The 21,090-nt window shown below is 42.0% G+C and overlaps 2 protein-coding genes across 6 annotated transcripts; both read right to left on the minus strand.

Annotated features, from left to right (window-relative positions):
• Positions 1-179: 179 nt before the first annotated feature.
• Positions 180-20,442, minus strand: LOC106747137 (PDZ and LIM domain protein 3). 5 transcript variants are annotated; one of them, XM_014624463.1, is made up of 10 exons: positions 20,352-20,442; positions 19,935-20,108; positions 17,826-18,058; positions 16,986-17,169; positions 7,039-7,194; positions 6,801-6,851; positions 5,308-5,396; positions 2,405-2,543; positions 1,904-1,936; positions 180-613 (listed from the first exon to the last, which is right to left on the minus strand). In XM_014624463.1, exons 2-10 carry the CDS (start codon positions 20,046-20,048, stop codon positions 521-523), a joined length of 1,092 nt encoding a protein of 363 aa, XP_014479949.1. In that variant the 5' UTR covers positions 20,049-20,108; positions 20,352-20,442; the 3' UTR covers positions 180-520. The 5 variants fall into 5 exon arrangements, with proteins under 5 accessions (XP_014479949.1, XP_014479953.1, XP_014479951.1 ...); XM_014624464.1 differs by adding an exon at positions 960-1,039 and having other exon boundaries at positions 522-613; positions 19,935-20,356; XM_014624467.1 differs by having other exon boundaries at positions 17,928-18,058; positions 19,935-20,352.
• On the minus strand, positions 12,193-14,582 carry LOC106747138. The gene is made up of 2 exons (XM_014624469.1): positions 13,785-14,582; positions 12,193-12,639 (listed from the first exon to the last, which is right to left on the minus strand). Exons 1-2 carry the CDS (start codon positions 14,108-14,110, stop codon positions 12,528-12,530), a joined length of 438 nt encoding a protein of 145 aa, XP_014479955.1. The 5' UTR covers positions 14,111-14,582; the 3' UTR covers positions 12,193-12,527.
• Positions 20,443-21,090: the final 648 nt, after the last annotated feature.

Genomic DNA, 21,090 nt, shown 5'->3' on the forward strand with positions numbered 1-21,090 from the left:
TTATTGAATAAAAAATTTCTTCAGGAATTTCTAAAGAAATACACAGACGAAAAAGTGTGCTAACAGCAATAAATTCTGCAGAAGAAAGTCTCATATGATTTTGGAAAAGAAGACAAATGATATAAAACACATTATTGAAACAACAGAAGATTTCCAAGCTTTTAAAGAAAACTTGCAACTTGAGGAGAAGAAAAAAGCTCCGGCAATTATATTTAATACATATTATATTAATATTATTAATATTAATATTAATACTATGCTTAAAAGATACACGGCGTTTTCATCGAGCAAGCAATGAATGTCGAGGATCATCAATTGATTTCGTCAGTTAACATTCTAAATCTTTTTGACAATAAGCACTCTTCTAAAACGCAATACAATCGCTAGAGAAAATTTAGTCAAAAGACACCTTCGCCTCGACATTCGTTCTATGCGATTTTTGTTTATTTGCGTGGTACAATAAATAAAATATATATTTATTTAACATAAATAAATGGTATATTTATAGCATCAGTTCGCTTCAATATTCGGTCTGCCCCAGCACACTGTACATGATCCTCTTGAAGCTGTTGCTCTGGTGGATCTTCTCACCGTCGTCGTCCAGCACATTTATCTGAAAATTGAATCACACACAGCCGCTCTACGTCTGCGCAGAATTGCAAGTATACACCGTAAGTGAACCACATCTTAATATGTGCACAGGAAAGGCGGTTTGTTTTATGTATTTATGTTTTATGTTATTTCTTTTGTCTCGCGATACAATAACATGCATAATCGTTCTCGCAGCAACTCTCAACGGCGCATTACGTGAAAAAGAAAAGAAGAACAGGACACCCGAGTAGCATAGCGTGCAGCAAAATCTAGCATCTGCTCTATATGAATCAAATTTCGCTATGCGGAAGCGGACGCATACGAGCACTTATGCGAAAGTCCTTATTGCAAAGAGAAGACGCACGTACAAGTCCCTGCGAAATTTTTAATAGTCGTTGATGAAGTCCTTAACGAAAGGGAGAGGGAAGGGACGTCTATAAAATCCACCCTTAACGAAACAGAGGCCGAAAATTAAATTAGTCCTATCTTGTCTCTTGACCGCGACGATTAAATGACAATCCCATTATCATGATTTCATTAAAGTTAATTGCAATATAATAAATTAAATATATGTACGATATAAAATAATGAATGTGGTAGAAGAAATTCTAAATGTGTACACGTGCTTTTTGTGTATGTTTGGAAGAGTGGTCGTGAAATATTTTTATTGTTATATGTAAGTTTAAGAAAGATAAGTGTGTGTGTGTATATATCGAATTTTAAACGATCTCTCGACGGTGAAATGCAAGCGGTCGATTATTACTGGGAGATGATTTGGCGCGCTGCTTTGGTAGACGAAAAAGAAAGAAATGCAGAAGTAGTGTCTCGTGCCAAGTTGCTTATATAATTCGGTTGCGGTTTCATCGTCCGGCTGTGCTCGGCAACGTTATAGAACGTACCAGGCCGACCGAGTGGTCAACAAATCTTTCATAAGAAAGCAAATAATGCAATAAATAATAAAGTAATAATAGAAAAGTGACAAGAAAGGGACGAGATTAAGATTATGTCGGAAAATCAAACCTCCGAGCGAAGTCGGCGCTTTTTGTGGTATGAGTACGAAGACATTTCACGAGATGAGTGACGCGGTTTAATAACTCGCGCAAGATACGAAAGACTGAGATCAGCTTGGAAAGTAATGTGCAGCTGCGTTGTCGCAAAAATGCCTTCGTAAGATCCATGCGACTACATGCGAGCAAGAGATACGTATCGAAAATGCATGTTCTCGAAGCCTGCCAAAAGTGGTTTGTAACGTGTGCCCTTAAATTGTTACTTAAATTAATTGCAAATCCAAACGGAGAAAGCGGTTGCTTACGTATGCGGGACTTTTCGGTGGAGCCTGGTATATCTATAAACCAAGATACATTGTGGTACATTGTTATTGTTAAAAAGTTTTCAAATTTAATTAATTTAATATAAATATTCCGATATTTAACACTTAATGTAAAAGGAATCATTATTTATACAGGGCGAGGCAATAATAACTATTGCCACTTTAAATATCTCCGAAATATGAGAATAAGAAGAAAATTTATCTGACGGATAAGTTGCATCGATCTCCTCAATTCGTCGTCACTTCGAACACTTTCTGTGAATGTGAACATTTTTCATCTTCATCTCCCCAGTTAATAAAATCTTTAAAAAATATCTATATTTTTCAAAGATACTCAAAATACTGATAATAATTAGCCTCACTTTATATAATAAGAATACCAAATTAAATCTCGATCGAGATGAAAAATCGGCTTCAAAAATCAAGCGAAGAATTTATCTTTGCCGGAAGATTAAACATTTTCTTCTTCGTGTGAGTACGCACCTTGTTGGATTTCTGCGGCGTGAAGACGCCGGTACGAACCGGCTGCCTGACTTCCTGCACGTAGTCCCCGAGCGCCTCCTCCTGCAGGGCCTTGTATGCCTCGCTCTTGCTCGGATCGTACTTGATCGGCTTCTTCAGACTGCACGTATCGCATGTGTGGACACAGGGACGACTTTTAATCGCTTTCGCACTTTCTCCCTCCCACACGACAATCTTTTTTTTCTATCTGGCTTGGTTAGCAGCGGCCGGGGTTACGATTGTTTTTGCCAATTAGATCCTTGCTACTTGCTTTCGTCTGTTCGAGAGCGACTTTCAGACGCGTCCTCCAGCCGTTTAATCGAGAGAACGATTATTCCTCATCGTGCAAACTCGACGTGCATGCTCGATCAAGAAGAACGCGTTGGATATTTCGAAAATTATGCCTTCGAGAAAAATGTTCGAGGAATTCAAAAAATCTCTATCCATTCTTGTAATTACAAAAACAGCAAGAATCAAATAAATTTCATGAAATGTTTATATATGTAAGCTCTGTACATAACTTTGCAGTTTCAAAAATTAAATTCACGGCAAAATCTCGTTCCAATCTCTTTAAGTAACAATTTTTAATATGTGTGCAGGGAGTTGATAAAAAATTATTATACTTAATTAGATGAGATATTTTTACATAATAAAGTTTCAATTAAATTATTTATACAATCAGGATTCTTTTAATTTACTGTTCTGTTACCAACAGTAATAAGATGTGCACACAACTAACACTTTACTTTAAAAAATGAGAAAAATAAGCAACTTTCAAAGACGTAATTTTCGAAAGTCGTCCCGAATTATTCGTGCACGGTATCTACGATGCAAGCATACGAACACTCGTTAAGGAAATATCGAAGTTAGTAGATAATATCTCACGTGTTTTCAACTACCATTGAGCATTAATTATTAATCATTTACTACTCTATCGCGCATGCAAAAACGTATTGCTATCGCTAGAAAGAAAGCTTTTTGCGCGGCTTGTATCCGATCGTGTCTCGCGAAAGAACTACATAATTTTTACGATGCACCGCAACCCTATAACTTTTACTATGTAATATGAACGGCGAATTAACTCAAAATAATAATCACATATTCATTCGGAGCTCATTGGCCACGTTCACTCTATCTTGTATCTCGATAATTAATCAAAATATCTATTTAACTTTCTACATCATCAGAGAGAGAATTTCAATTATCTTCGGAAAAATTTTTTTTTTCAATAATGTTTCGAATAAATAAGTAATTTATTTAATCGTAATGTGAACATCTATATCAGTGTACTGAGTTGAACAATTTAACGAACATCTAACTATAATATTCTTATAGTGCCCTAATTTTTTTTCCATCGTGATTATTTACTACATTAATTATTTAATTATCGAATTTCTTCACATTGGATTCTAAAATATAAGTTTCTCCAAGTTTTTCTAACTGCATCGATGATTTGAGTAAATATGCAATATATTTTGGCGACAAAGGAACGTGCCCAATATGATCCACGTAAAAACCGGAAAACTCTGCCGTCGTAGATCCGACATGCTAGAAGCATCGGAAAACGTCTCGAACGTCTCGACAAATTTTAATTTGGCTTATTGAATTGCGGCCACACGTTCTTCGAGGAGGCGGCTTTGGCCTGCTCCTTCAACATTCTCGCTTGCTCCTGTATTTCTTGTTTCTGTTTCAGGAAGGAAAAGTCTATGAAAATGCTGGAAAACAAACAAACCGCTACGTAAGTAATCAATCAATCAGGAGGATCCGAGAGCGCATAGGAAAAGAAAAAGACATAGAAGGACCAAGCCGATATTCCTTCCTTTAACGATCGAAGACTGGCGATCGCGCATCCTTGAGCACAATAAGTTCAGAGTTATAGTTCTCCAATTGGTAATTTTTCTCGAATCAGCCCTCGTAGATATATCGTCTGCCGAAAGAGATAATTTGTTTTTCATTTCTCCGTTTGCGTTTCTTCCAAGAATTTCTAATCCGATGAGAAATTTAGTGTAAGTCTCTAAAAATTTCTTAGGAAATTATATCTTAAAATCATTAACACTTCGCGACTTACATGCTCAATTGTGAGATATGCTTGTATAAAATAAGTGATTTCAGAGAAATTAATTTATTTCGACAAATTAGAAATTTGAAAACTTCTAAATCGAGTGCTTTTTACTTGAAAATCTCTAAGGCTCGTATTAATAGTTATTACTTGAAATTTGTCTCACATGGGACATTCGGAGATCAGAATTTACAAATAGATCGGAGTTTTTTAGTTGAGTCATATAATATATGACATCACATTTGTAATTGTAATTTGTAATTCAATTGAAAAATTCTACATCTAACTTTAAATACAAATCTGAATATCTCACTCGAGATAAATTTCAAGTAACGACTATTAATACAGGCCTTAATCGATTTGTCAAAAATTAGGAATTCAATTCCAATGAATGAAATCACATCGATAGTATTTACTTGTGTTTACTATTTATATATTTATATATTATTCTTTATACTATTTAAATATTATTAATAGTGTTTAGATTCATCTATTTTTTATATAGATATTTTTATATGGATATGCATCAGTCTTGTAAAATAATGCCTGTCGATTTCAAGCAACGTGAGACATCGTATTGTGTGTGTGTGTGTGTGTGTCCGCATGAGGAACTTTTACATATGTGACAACGATCTGTCAGTGCGTGAGCGACATTCAGCGATAAAGCTAATTTTTATCATTAATCGTGCTATCCTCTGTGACTACTGCAAGCTTCACGGCGTATTAGCGCTTCGTTAAATATGACTATGCTTTTAACTTGGTGTTAAAGGCTAGTTAAATGAACTTAGTGAGCAGTCGACGAGTAAATTAACGATCGATTACTTACGGTACGGCGGACGCTTGGCACTTGATGGTGTCTGCAATGTTCTGATCCGAGTAGAGTCCGATCGGCGAATTGAATTGCTTGTGGACAATCTGGAAAATGGAATTTCATCGTTCACGTTATCGAGCCCGCTATTTGCACGATTATCGCGTTATATACCGCACGAAATCTGAGGAAATATTCCCGTGAGAATCGGACGACTAACATTCCTCGTGTAGAAACGTACGCAATAAAAAATTTTTCGTTAAAAACGGTCCACTAAAGTTTTTGTGTTACTTTACCTTAGTTATGGTGAATATATTAAAAATTTATATGTTAACAAAGCGAATATGTTAATTAAATATATCTCATACAGTACAAATGTTCAAAAGACATATTAGAGACGTTCCAAAAATATCCGAACATCTCTATGATATTTCTGTAATACTTTTTAACATATTTCCCATGTTAAAATAACACAAAAGTTTCAGTGGGCCATTTCTAACAAAATTTGTTATCGTGTAAGTGAAACTTATTACGACTTCTCGTTACTTCGACACTTATTCCTAACGATGTATAATCAACATTTGATAAACACACCACTGTAGGTACACCAACACGTGAATATCCCAAGACTTTTGTGCGGTATGAGAAGTAACGGAGAATTAATAACGCATTAATACAATATAGGTGTCCACTGAAGATGTTGCGTATTATTGCAATATGTCATCAAAATCGTGTTATTCGCTACTGCGCTATTACGTTATGACAATATAGTGCTGCAAAAAGTAAACATAACTCTAGCGTGTTGGCATTGAACGCAACAAACATTCTGCTAATGCCAAGTCTTTCGCTCTCCCTCTCTCTTTCTTTTCAACATCGAAGATACGCGGTATTAACGCGGACAGACGAGACCCGTGTTTATTCTGCAAAACATCGCTGCCACAAGATAACCGTCACAACGTGAACGTCAATCGACGGCTCGGTCACACACAAATTACCGCACTGTTGAATCATTAACGGCGACACACACGGTGTTTCGGGCTACGTGGTAGTAATATCCCGTAAATAAGTGTTACTTAACATAAGTAAATTACCAAAGTAACTTGATCGCGCGTCACCTTAGTAATTCAAGTTACTTCAGCAATTTAATTATAAACAGGAATTGGCGCAAGCTTCATTCACACCGCGATGCGATATCGATGCATCGGGTTGTATGGTTACTTCGGATTATCGAGTTAACAGACGAGCCCAGGACATCCTGTATCGTTTTGATCCTGCAAATATTGCTATTAGTCGTTTGGTCACACTGCGAGTCCAAATCGCGACAGAGCGACGGGGGGAGAGGGGGTCTCGTGGAAGGGAAGAAAAACGAAGCTTCCGCAAAACTCGAGACCCCTGCGGGATACCGTCGGCCGTCACCAAAGCGTAAGCGTCGTTTCTCGAAGCGGAAGCGACTTATGTGAGGAACAAGTAGAGAACAAGAGAGAAAAAAAAGAAAAGAAAATGGTCCAAACCTTTGGAACTTCATTCGGTCCTATGACACGCTGAAGTACCGTTTCCGCCACCTGCTCAGACACGTGTAAGGAAATACGATTTTAAAAAGAGCTCACACACGACTCTTCGCGACACGCAAACACGTGTCTCACCGTGAGAGAAAAAAGAAAAAGAGAGAAATATAACAGACCCATTCCCGATTTATGCCCCGGGGGCGAAGGGTGATTACGTGAAAGGGTTGCCGCGCGTAAGGGTTACCTTTTGCTTCATAGCCACCTCAGGATGAGCAGGCTCATAATGATGGGGTGCTGCCCGGATCATCGGGTTCGGATGATGCCGCAGGTAACATTCGCCGAGAGGAGCATCCTTCTTGACTTTGGCGCCTGGCAGGACCAAAGGAGTCGTGCGGTAGGGCTGAAAGTACGAAGGAGAGAACGAGTTAGTGCGATGGAGTCGAAACGGTGCGAAGTCTGACGGGAGAGACACGTTATTTCGGGTATCTCGTTCCCGGCGATGATTTACGATACGGTCTTGACGTAATCGCGATTGCAACCCTTATCGAAGATACATTTTGTCATCCGCTGCCTTGCCAAACAGGTCCTAATTAGCTGACGATATCGAAAATAAACTGTAATGGAGGCCATGGCGATTGAAAGGTGGCTCGTTAATCTCCGACGCTTATGTCACTATAATTCCGAGCAACGACGAAAATAAATCCGCGACGATGTTGCAGACGACGACATTGTTCTCGTTTCGTAACGTTAACGATCGAGGCGAGGTTCGCGCGCGATTACGACGATTCAAGTGACAATAATTTTCTATATTTTTCTAATACACATCCACATACGTGTGCAAGAATATGAAGTAAAAAAATTGCGTTAAAAACTTGTGTAAAAAACTGCCTAATAAAATTTTGTTACTTTAATACAGAGAATGTGTTAAGAAGTGCGCAAATACGATGTTAAATTAATTCATTTTGTCAACATATTTTGACACATATTTTTATACTTTTTAACACATGTTAAAGTAGCACAAAATTTCAGTAAACCGTTTGTAACATAAGAAATTTGTTACCATGTAGACAAATGTGACGAATTCTGTTATTCTAATAATAAAGATTTGTGAAGAGACTAATTCGGCCGGATTTGTTTCTTAAAAAATTTTTATCACGACTCTTAATGCTTAAAATCTTTTCTCTAACAACCAAATTCGGAGTTAAGTTGCTTTAAAATTTTTTTATGATAGCTATTAATACCTGAAATCTTTTCTTTCGTTGATACTTTTCCTGTGACTAATACTTTTCTTCTAAATCGATCATTAATGATCTTTGCCACGACGACGTCATGCCGCTTTTATATGGGGCGGGGGGGGTGATAATTATTAGCGATAGCAGGGTTGGCCGGTATTTCTGGCGTAAAATCACGAGCCGGAAGTGATACCGCCCGATGACCGATCGCTCTCAAAGGAGCCGAAATTCCGCCCAGCTGGCTCACAATGAGAAAATTGCACAAAACGACGACGGTCGCGTTACGAATCAACCACTTGGCAAGTTACGAGTCGTTACGTCACGTGCGGCTCGTTTTTGCGCGAGATTACGAAATTACGCGGTTCTAGATGCATCACACATCGCCGATTCGCCACGCGAGTCGTCTCTGTTTACATTACAGCCAAACCAAAACTCGTCCGTGAGAACGAGCCACGGGAGATGACATATGTTCCGCGAAATTTTCGCGAATGTTTTCGCGGAGTCGCGCAGCAGGAAATCTCGAAGTGACGAGCTATTGTCGCAGCTGTTATGAGATCGCTGCGTCATTTTAAGTTTAAGTTTTGAAAGTAATTCCGCATTTTACCCCACCGGTAAACGCCCCTCCAAAATAGCCACTTTTGAAGGACGGTTCGAGATTTATGAGCAATCTCGCGATTTTACTCTGCGGAGTTGCCGAATTGCGTCTCGAGCTTGCGAGAGCGTCGGTGGAAAAACACCAAACACGCTGATGTAACGTTGTATCGTGGCGCATTGTTATAATTCGCAGACATCGCTCTTTCGCAAAGCTCTGCTCTTTGCGCGTTCTCAGCTCATGTAAGGTGTCCAGAAAATCGATCTGGAAAATTAATGTAGGAAAAATATATCGAGAATAAATTTATTACAAAGGTAAATCGAAAGGAATGGTAGCGGCGAGCGATTAAATTGGCAAATCTTGAGCTGTCGAGTAAATTAATGGATATAACTCGCGATCGGGAGAGAGAGAGAGGATAATGCAAAACTTTGGTCGCATCGTCCGCGCGGGATCAAGGCACCACCACGAGGGGGTTGAAGCAGCGCCATTTCACGACGATTTCGCGCAGTGCGACTTCACGCGCAATTTTAGCCTCGCGCGCTTTCAAGTCGCAAGTTCGCGCGGATTTCGCGCCTCGGCGAAATCGCGATTACGGTGTGAATCCATTATAAATGGGTCAGGTACGTCATTATGTTAGAGGGTGAGCGCGAGTGACTCTCTCGAAATAGACGAAGGCCCCTGGCCGGCAAAAATAACGCGCACCCCGCGAGCCGTGTGTACGAGAAGCCTCTCTCTCTCTCTCGCTCTCCCTCTCTCGCGTCTCCCGTCCGCTTTTCCATCCGAACTTTTTCACCAGGAAGTGTGCGTCCGCGTGCGTTCTTAGACGAGAGCCGTCGAGAGTGAACAAGGTCGCATGATGGCTGAGAAAGGAGCAGTGGGTCGAGCAAGGTCACCACTCGGCCCAAAGGGCGTCTTATTTCCGTCTCAACGACGTCTCGTCTGGATCTCCCTTTAACCGCGGCTCACTTCGAAGTGAATCATGATAGGATGCGGAGCGAAGTTTCGTAAGATGAAGTCAACCCGTGGCCGAGAAATATTCGAATTTAGCAAGACGGGACGGCAAATGGTTTCTTCCACACCGTGACCGTAACATCTCCGAATATGACCCACGCGCCGTGCAGAAAAGAAAAAAATTAGAACGCCAATTTACTCGGACGTTAAAATTTCGGCCGGGCCGGTCAGCAACCGCGTTGCGCTCGGCGAAATTGCCGGTGAATGAATCGTGATTTCTATTTTCCTATTTCCCCTTTCTCCTCTTCTTAATTTTCGCAAATGTCGCTTGCGTCGCATTTCGTAAAAAAGTCCGCCGAACTATATTCAGACGGCGAGCGAAACAGCTGTGTTTCGCGGAGTGTTTATTGCTTGGCGGCGGCGGCGGCGTCGAGGTGAAACTTGAACTCTTTGGAAACTGATTGGGGCACGCTGGCAAGACGCGGGCTAACGAGCAGATGTTCCGTCTTCGTTGGATGCTTCGTTGAGCAAAAAGCTTTGCGTGCGTGATAACGATTGAGCGATCAAACTCACCGTGACGAACCGTCGCGTATTTGATCCCGCCTTTTCCCTCTTCGAGACATAGAGAAACAAAATTCAGTCGTCCGTCGCCAGGCCGTCATGCATTGTTTTCCGGCTCGGCAAAGCACGGGATATCGGATTTCCGATTTCGTTCGGGTCTCGCGAATATCGGCCGTTAATTGAACGTCGCTCTCAGCCTTATTAACTAGCGAGCATCTAACTTCCGCAGGGCGATTTTTCGAACGGACGGGCGTAGTTCGCGCGCGCGCGCGCGCGCGAGTTCGAAAAACGCGAAGAAGACGTGGGTGTGTTCTTTGTATGACGGCCTCTCATGTTTGAGTAACCCAGATCCCGTTCACGAAAATAGAACGCGATACCGATGAACGGCATCGCAACGCAACGGAACGCGCGCGCGGCGGTGCCTCGCGTTGCGTTTTATTGCATCGCGCGTTATTAACGCAGCGCGTTGAAGCCTGCGCCTTTCATCAGAGGGTCATCCGACTCTGCCGAGAAATCCCCTCCCGCGAGTTCCCCACGATTTCGATGAAACAATTAATCGAATTCTTCGGCGATACGCAGAGTCGCGCGAAATCCAACACAGTTATACATCCATGAATACCGTGTCAAGGTTGGACGATGGCGAAATCTAGATTCGTCCGATGATTCTATTATATTCGGTGCCGCCCCTTATTCGATATATCGATATGAATAACGTGCCGGTGAGGCCGACACTCCTTCCTGTGTTTTTGGTATTTTTAGGGTCGCCCGCGGCTACGTAGTTGTGGACTCGTGCGGTTACGATCGTTTTAAGATGCGCGACGTCGAACGTCGCGACGACGAATTCAACGCGCGCGCGCGCACGTCATTTACACCGGTGAATCGTGGTAATACCGCGATGTAACGAATTTCGTAATAAGGACCGAATGAGAACATTGGTTCGTTAAGAGAAGTTACTCCACAGCGGGATATATTTAATTAAGATAGGAGAGAAGCAATCATTATCAAGTCACACAGGGAAATATTTCGTGTTGAAAACGGACCACTGAAATTTTCGTGCTTATTTTTAACATAGAGGATTATGTTAAAAAGTAGCCAAATATATGTATTAAATTAACATATCCACCTTATTAACATCATCACATATCGCTTCTTAACGTATTCATTTTTGTTAAAGTGGCACCAAAATTTCAGCGGGCCGTAATTTTATACAAAATTTTTCCCTACGCATTTATACGCGAGTCATCTGTTATTCCTATTTACAAGCGTTAAAAACTGATCGTCGATTAAATAGCGCCGATATTATGGGCGTGCGTTTTGCACGTATGTAAATGCATATTACACGGAGGAAAAAAAAGTTTCGTCGGATCGACTTGACAACGAACAAACCAAACGCATCTCTCTGGAAGGAAACTGAATTTCTGGTCCTCGTAAACCAAATTCAGTTCTCACAGTCAGAAATTTGCGTTTCCTCCAACCAAAACGCATCTGGTTCGTTCACTGCCACGTTAATTCCCAACTTTTTTTTTTCGTGAATATTACAAAAAATTACGTACCTCTACATGTTAATATTAATGTGATAATGCTTGATAATTGCTTTCTGACACTGAAGCCGATATGCATCGGCAACAATAAAAATTTGCTCAATTCCCCACTGGACGAACGTGAATTTTTGTATGATTTTACATCATCATATTACATACACCAGTGATTTACAATTTTAGCGGACGCAACGTCACTCTCATTGTCTTCTCTCTCTTTCTCTCTCTCTTTCTCTCTCCTTCTCTCGCGAGATACATGGCCGTTCGCAAAATCCTCGGGTACATTTTGGCCGTCACGTTGACAAAGATGCACGTTCAAGGGCGAGGAAATTCGTCTCGCCCGGAGACGCGCGTTTTCGTGCTCGCGAGAAAGCCCTCGAGGCCAGGAACCCGACAGTTTTGCCCCTCAAAAAAATATCCCCGGCTCTTTCGTACCCAGTAAACGGCCGCTTCTTCCTCCTTCGGCTGACGCTCGATGGTGTAACGATAGACGGTCGTGTAAGCTGGCATCTTCCCGTCTGTTCTCGAGACACACCGTCGGAGTCCGCCTCGCAAAAAACTCCTGCTACCCTCTGCTTTTTCTCAAGAGTATGTCCTCCGCCGGGATGTCCCCGTTTGTCACCTTTTTCGCGACACCCTCGCTCTCGCAATCGCACCTCGTCCCTTGCTCGTTCGCGACTCTCGCGGGATTATTCGCGTTAAAGCACTACTGGCACGACGCGAGCGCGGGCGGCACTAACTCTGGCCTTTTCCACGCGGCTCTCTCTCTCTCTCTCTCTGTCTTTCTCTTCTCACTCTTTCTCTCTCTCTCTCTCTCTCTCTCCCGAACCTCTCGTGTCGAAAACGCCCGCGTTCTCGTCTACGTAAAGCTCTTGACATCGGAAGGGCCGCTGTTGGCGCTCATCTTCCAACTGGCGACCATTGTCGCAAGTGGAATGTTTAATGAAAAAGATGCTCCGAAAGCTCCGACACTGGAATTCGCAATTGAATCGGATAATTGACAGGATGGTTTGATGAAATCAAATCGATAAATAGGTGGACGAATAAATTTAATCGAGATCCATCTGCGAATAGCACGCAACCATACCATTAACAGACTGCTAAATTTATCTCTCGACGCATAAAAATAACAAAATACGCTGAGCCATAAATAGATTTTCTTATATCTTTGCAGAACTTGCGTGTCTATTTGCTTGTTTTTCAAATAATGAATTGAATTCTTTATGAAAAGTTCCAAAGAACTAATTTTAATTTTGACAGGCCCGGTTTTTCATGTCCTGTTAATTTGTAAATTAAACTGATGATAATTCGAAAATTGTGTTTTTCTATTCATGGTTAATCATTAAACTAATGTTTTTGGAAATTTTTAATGTTTAATGATTAACCCTGAATAGAAAAACGTAATTTTTACATTATTCTCAGGTTAAGCCTAAATTGCAAATTAACCAGAAAATTGGAGAATCGGGCCATAAAGAGAATATTAATAATTTTGGATTTTACGTTAAAATAATCATGGTCTAATTAACAGAATTTTTATGTTTAGAATATAGAATCTTTTATGCGGCATGTAAAAACTTGAATCTTACTCCGAGTCAAAATCGTTTTTACGTATGGTCTCGTTCGTTCGCAGCTACTAAGATTGCCCACAAATTGATTATTGCCCCATTGGAACGACCGTTTAAACGATCTCGAACATCGCGAAATCCCGCGGAGGGTGTTTTCTTTGGCGCAGCGAAATTCTACGCTGAGATTAACGAGAGCCACTCGAGAATGCGAACTCCAATTGTAATCTAAGAATCCGAGAAATCTCTCATTTTTTTCCCTTTTATTCATCATAAATACCAAACGTGGTGTATTTTCGTTAAACTGGCGTTCCTTCTCGGTCAAAAACACCCATCGTGAAATTCCCGACACTTTCATATTTTTTAGATTTAAATATTTTCAGAGACAACGTCTTCTCTCTCTCTCTTCTCTCTCTCTCTCTATTTGTGTGTCATTTTAGAGACGAGATTCCGAATAAATTACTTTCAATTTAAATCCTACATTTAAAAAGATGTAAATCTGCTACGGATTTTATTGTCTCCTTAAGGAGAGGGGGGAGGCAACTCATATTTACTTGATCGCTAATGAGATAGATCGCGACACGTGATCAAACCCCGCCAGCGGCGGAGAATAATGGGGCGTGCTGAGGAGAGAGAGCACGACGACGACGACGACGACGACGTCCTGAATCGCGGAGTATCGGATTGGGGCAGGCGGTTTCGATGCAAAAGCGATATTTATAGCGTGCGGCAACTGGCTGTACCGCGGCGGACTTTCCGGCATCGTGGCGGGGCCAACAAAAATATATTCACACTTCGGACTTCCCACGAATAAAGGCGCCTCCGTGCTCTCGCGCATGCTAGCCGAAACGACGCGCACGACGGATGCACACGGATGCATCCTGTCGCAGCTGGCAAACGGTGCAACATTGCGTGCGGGTGCATCGCGCGATCGCGTACACGCCGAGAAATGAACGCGCGACGACGCGCTCTCTTCTTCTTCTTTCCGAAGTCTCGTCGGTAAAAAACGCTTCTTATAAAACGACGTTTCGTCAAACGAGAGACATCTAGACGCGAAATCGCGATATCGCGAATCTCACCTTGTCGTTAGCAACTAATGAAAATTTATCCGCGCACCTCGTCTGTCTTTATAAATAGTTGGTTTAGTCATGGCGCGAGCGCGAACTGCAATCGCACGATTGTTGAGTGTTGAGAGAGAGAGAGAGAGAGAGAGAAAGTCATATTAGAAAGAAATAGAACTCCGCAGTACAAAATTGGTCTGTACTCGTTCAACGTTAGCACGTGGATCGTATTTCTTTCTTTCATCATCGATTAAACACGAAGAGGAACTTTCCTCTATTAAATAACTATTTACTAAATAAAATTATTATTTGTATATAGAGAAAAAAATTTCTTTAGATTTAGTATACGTGTTGGTTTGACTTGGATTTCTTTAATATAAACAATATAATTCGATATCAAATATCATTTTGTTCGAATGAAAATATTGTTGTTCTACTATAATAAACCATATTGCTTGATAAAAAATATTATTTTGAAGAAATGATATTTGGTTTTTAATTAAAAAAATTGATTTTACTATATATTAAATATATTGTTTCACTAAAACAAGAAATTCTTTAACATTTCTCTAACATAGTGTTATCCCAGCTGGCACAGTTAGTTTTATACACACGTTCTTGAAATGTATGTATGTAATACGATTATGAAACATTACATATGTTTGAAGAATGTATATGACTACTATGTACTACTAAACTAACATGTGCTACGTGGGTTCTTTCATATAATTTATTGTTCATGACAATCATTATAATGTTTGGGTGAAGACACAAAAGATATACGTTATCTGACGCAAAGATATTTATTGCTTGAGATAACAAACAATTCTGTTTATTGAATCAAACATTCGTTCATTCGCTTCATTCCAAAAGACAAATTTGTTTCAATTAAAGACATTTTATTATATCCAAAGAAATCTTTTTCTCCGTGTATATAATCAACGATTGATAATTATGAAAAAAAAAAAAGAAAAGAAAGAAGAAAGAAACACGATTGAGAGTAGTAGTTTTAGGCCTTAGTTTTGGACCTAGTTTTATTTCCTTAGTTCCACTTTTAATTTTACTTTTTCCGTTCATTTATTTTTTCAATTTTATTTCCCGTTTTCTCCCCTAGCTTTGCATTGCGTTGCGTCGTGTGCTGATTTCGTTGACGATTAATCGGAATTATCGTATCTCGTCCGTTCAAACAGACCGACCGTCGTGTTTCCCCATCGCGGAGGGTGGAGTATTACGTATTAAACGTGACAAATGTCCTGTCACCCTGCGCGAATGACGGCTGATCCGACGATGAGTTATTAAATTTCAAAGTGCAGCGGAGTATTTCGGAACGGGCTTGCGCGCGAGCTTGCCAGACGCCTTCGAGAATCGAGCACGCGCCGTTCGATGCCGCCTCTTATCACGGCAATTTGCGCCGTGTCTGTAAACCTTATATTACGCAGCACACATGTACACCGCGCTATTCCTCCCGAATTCGACTTTTTCTTTTTTTGTTTCACCGAACGACTGCCTCGTCGCTGGCGGATTGCTCCCGACTGCGCTCGACTTGCATCGATTCTTCCTCAGCGACGAGAGAAATCGACGTTTCCGCACACCGAGCTCGGCTTCGCGAGGTAATGGAAGACCGTTTCAGATGATCGACCGAAAGATCATCCCGCGCCGGAAGGTATTCTTGGATGCACGAAACATCCCGCCACGCTGATTTACGCGATTGTGCTCGTTGCGGCGTTTTGGCCGCGCGCGCTCTTTGGGAATCCCCCAGAGCCGCGGGCAATAAGATAAAGCGAAGAAAAAAAAATATTTATAGCGCGAGTGACAGGTAAGGAATTACGACGGGACAGTCTCGGAGCTCTAAACTTAGCGGCTGCTTTTGGCGTTCGCGCGAAATAGTGAGCGCGAAGCTGTCAGTTATAGGCGAACATTGTGGCGCCTGCCGCGATCGCCTGCGAGCTCGCAACCTCTTCTTTAAAATCGATTAAACTTGAACGACAAATATTTCTGAATTCTGAAAAAAAAAAACATCTTCCTCCTCCAACAATCGGGATCGGGAATTTAGAATCGCGCGATGTTGAGAAACAGAGTTCCACGTCACTCTTGCGAGAGATTCTTCGGGGTGTGTTTCTCCACAATCCCGTTTTTATTAATTAACTCGTTATAGTTAATTATCTTCAATACGATGAGAGAATACTACCGTTAGATGTCGGTTCACACGGCGGAACAAAGCCCGCTGTCTTCGCGCGGATCGACAAACTCCCCAGCGAGTTGGTACAATTGACACGCATAAATTCGATTTCGATGCATCTTAGAAGCTACAAATGCATTTCCGCTCCCATCTCGCGGTATTGTTCCTGCAATAGGGTGGCGTTTATCCCTGGATTTGGATATACTCGTTAACGCGAGCAGTGGATCTAAACTTTGTGGCACGTTTTACCGTGAAAACCGATAAATTTTTCTCAATAATCTCACAAAATTATTGCTTACTTTCTCTCTCTCTCCCCCTTTCCTTCTTTATTTCTCCAATAAAAGTAAGTTTATGCAAAATAAAACTTGGAGATCCCAACCTAATCAATTTTTTACACTTTTATACGCGAGTGAAAATTGAGAAATCAGATATTTTTACAGTCTAATAAAGATAACTGGATGGAAAGAAAGTGTTTATTATTTAAATGCAAAGAAATAAAATAATATTTGGAATACCTGCGACAGGTACGCTTTCTCTTCGCGGATCTCGTCCTGATGGTCGTGCGGCAAAATGATTGTGCTGCGAAGAGTATATCCGGAGGTTGGCGTCGGTGTAGGTGTGTAGGCGTATTCCTCGACCGAGGGCGGCGGTATTGGACTCTTCGGTAATTCCTGGGGGTGCTCCCTCTGTTCCTTATACCTGCGTGGAACAGTCGCGGAAATATCAGTAAGCTACCAGCATTGTAGGCATTCGTGTTGCGCGAGAGCGGCAGAATGCAAGAAGCTCCGCTTTCTTCGACGACCGCCTTTAAAGATGGGATATTTTATTCTATCACAAAAGAACATTGTTAAATGTAATTTGAAGAGAGGGTATAATTGAAACGACGAATGACTCGACGGTACCGCGAGTATTCGTTGAAGACAGGTGGCGAACAGCAATCTAAGTGAAAGATGTCTCATCTGGATATCAATCTAGATTATTGAAACACCAAAATAATCGCGGAGTATGTGTCAATGAAACGTGCGAAGATCAATTTCATATTCATTAAAGAGAGCGAGTTCCTCGAACTGCTCTCCCTTTAATGAATTTACCAAGAAATTTTAATTAAAGACAGTCGTCGAGGTGAGAACAGTGGGGTAGATTTTAACGCAGTGGTAAGGTGTCAATCGTGTTTTTTTCTCATCGAGAAAGAAAGAAAAACAATTAGAAGAGATAGGGGTGGGGAGTCACTAAGAGATTAATCGAAGGGGGCGTGTTAATGCAGCGTTACGCAACGGCGTTTGGCGATAGTATTTCTTTTTTTTGCGGCAATATCAGAAACACGCAGTATAATAGAGACGGTATTGCATTCTGACAGACTAGTGACCGCAGCCCTGTCGCCAATGATCGACCCGAAAATCGAGGGTGACTTGGTGGTAGTGTCGGTGATGCGTGATGTTGCGTTCGACGGCTCAGACCTTTCGACGACTAGCTTTATGGTTTCGGAGTTTTGTAGGAGATTCTGTGCGTCTACATGCCTCACGTCACGCGCGTCGTACTCATCGATCTTCTTGATCACGTCACCCCTCTGGAGCGCCTCGTTCTCCGACTGCAAGCAGAACATCGGTTCGATGCTATTAGTAACGAGAGACTACACGATTGTTATTATTATTATTATTATTATTGTTGTCATCATTGTTAATTTTAAGAGATTATTATTGTCGAGATATTTTGAAAGATTATTATCATTGTAATTCGGCAGGTCAGCCTCGAAGAAAACCTGGAGAAGAAATTAGATGAATGATAAACGAAATAAAATAATAAAAATCAAATTAAATAGAGACAAAGAGTAAAACTCAGTTGAACGGTGAACTGAAGATGAATTAAAAATTGAGATAAATAAAGAACTAAGGGACACGAATTGTACGGTTCTCAACTTTTACGCGATATGACGCGCGTTGACTCTCGTTATCGTCGAAGTGCGTTTTCCATCCGGTGCAACCGCGATGACGCCGTATCAAAGTCGCGGGTGGGCTAAATCAAATCGTCGATTTGAGAATTTCTTGGCAGCTGCCACGAGGTAGCTTCCCTCTTTCTTTTCCTCGCTCCCTCTATTTCAAATGTTCACGGGATTGTGTTACGTCTCTTCTACCATTGTTCGGCCGGTTCGCAAATGCCAGCGCGAAATCGCATCGAAGCCAAGTAAGTAGACGCCGAACGAACCGCTCGTCTCGCTAATTCGAGATGTTTCAATCTGACGGATAAGAGTCGTTACTATCCGAAGGTAATGCTCGGGTCGCGATCAGTGAATTTTCTCGTACAACTGAGCGATTTAAGACAACGTTGAGGCCGAGTTTCAACCTTACACGTGAGGTCCACCAAGGACCTCGCTTCTGGACTTAAAAGAAATCCGATCTACCTCGTCAATTTAATCCGACACTCAATTATCGGCGAAATCAGGCTTTAACACGTCGACTGCCACGATGATCTCCATGTTGTCCTAAGCTTAATTGAAGTTTAAATAACCGAAGTCACGATAAACGTATACCCAATACTTGACGCATACATTCGTTACTGTCCGGAAACAACGCTCGGGCCGCAATTAGCGAATCTCCTCATTTTGAGTCAGTCTCAAAAAGGAACACTTTTTTCGGCGAGTTTCGCAACGCTTGTATCCAATAGAAAAGTGTATCTCCTGAGAACTACTAAAAAACGAAATCTTCTACTGGGCACGAGATGCGTTTCGAAACTTATTTGAAAAAAAGTGTTGCTTTTCGTGACCATACAACTGAGGCCCAAACTTCGATCAAACTAAACAACGATTAATTTACAGAGTTGCGGCTAAAATTTCGAACTCTTCTCTCTCGATTTCTTCTGCAAGAGAAACTTCAGTTGACGATCTTGCTAATTAATCGTCGCTTAGCTTAGTCGGAGTTTGATGTAACCAGGCGACTAAGCGATTTAAAACAACCCGGGTAGCACATGTTAGTTTCACACACATTCTTTAAACATATAACAACGTTTCATAATCGTGTTACATACGTTCGAAAAACATATATGAAACTAACTGTGCAACCCGGGAACGTTGGACGGGTTTCAACCTGACACATGAGAGGTCCGCCACGGACCCTGCTGCTGGACCTAAGAGAAATTTTAACTACGCCATCGATTTGATCCGACGATCAAACGGTGACGTCGAGCATCATTAGCGCATCGATTGCCATGATGACTTCCACGGATCGTCGTTCTAAGCTTAAAGCTAGGTTTAAATAGCAGACGTTACGGTAAACGTATGCAATTCCCGGACGCACACGTTCGTCGAGCAATTTCCTCAGCTCCCCGTCGACCGCATATTCAACTCGTCATGTACAATCGGTCAACCAATTGGCGCGTAAATTCGCGGCAGTGATAAAACGCCGGCCACCGATGATCTCCGTTGGCAGTCAACGTGTCGGGGGCGCAGTCGGAGGGGGTGAACGACTCACGCGGGTGACGACGATCGGTGCGCCCAGATCAGCACCCCCGGCGATTCTAATGCCCCAAGGCCTGCCGGTGCTGGATCTCTTGAGCTTCACGATCACCGTGTGCCTTCTCGTCATGCTCTAGACCAGATGTGGCTCCAGCCAGCAGCAGCAGCAACCACCCACCACCACCCACCACTGACAACAACAACAATAACAACAACGGGAACAACCGGAGAAGAGGCACAGTAACAACGACCGCGGGGCGCACTGCGAGACCAAAGCGAAGAAGGAAAGAGAGAAAGAATGAATGAAGGCAAAAACAAAGGGGAACCGATCGCTCGAGATCGATTCGCGCGGAAGGAGTGAGAGAGAGAGAGAGAGAGATCTCGCACGCGCTCGCGAGCCGGCGAGCGATGGATCCCGGGTCGCACTGCTCACTGAGGGGTAGGCTGCAGCTGCACTTGCTCGCGACTATGCCGACTTTGACAGAGCCCTGCGAGAGTTGCCCAACTCTCAAACAGACCGCACCGCCCGCCGCCAACGCCGGCGGCGGCGGCTGGTTGTCCCTGCTATTCTGGCCCCATTTCGAATTGGCATACTGCGCCGACGTATTGTTCTGGCCTGCACTCATTTCTCTTTGGTATTTATCGCGGACGCGTACGCGTGAAATCGCGCGTGCGAGAGACACCGCGCGCGGCGCCGTCAGCGAAGGACACGCCGCGGGAGGGATCCTTGAAGGTGCGGGTGTATCGACATCGCGCACCCGCGCGACCGACCTAGCCGAGCTTGTGAAATCATTATTAAGGGTCTATAAGCGCCGCAGATGCAGCCGCACCGGTGCAGAGCGAAGCAAGTTTGTCGGTTGCATATTGTTCTGAAGTAGATAGATATGTGACGGATATTTTTGTAAAATTCTCGCGGTAACTCAAAGATTACGAAGATATCATTGGGATTATAAAATATATTATTGGTATTCTTCTCTATTTTTTCCCTTAAAAACTTTAAGTAAGAGATTACGAACAGCTGTGGAATTATTATAAAAAGAAAATACTCATAAAACCCATACTAAAGAGAAACACTTGATACTTTCTCTCACTCTCGCGTTTCTCCTCATCTTCGAATAGTTACGCAATAGTAATCAATTAAAGTGGAACGCGATAAAATAATCGACACAATG

This window comes from Dinoponera quadriceps, unplaced genomic scaffold (assembly GCF_001313825.1).
Source record: "Dinoponera quadriceps isolate SergipeBrazil2010 unplaced genomic scaffold, ASM131382v1 scaffold2111, whole genome shotgun sequence".
NCBI lineage: Eukaryota > Metazoa > Arthropoda > Insecta > Hymenoptera > Formicidae > Dinoponera > Dinoponera quadriceps.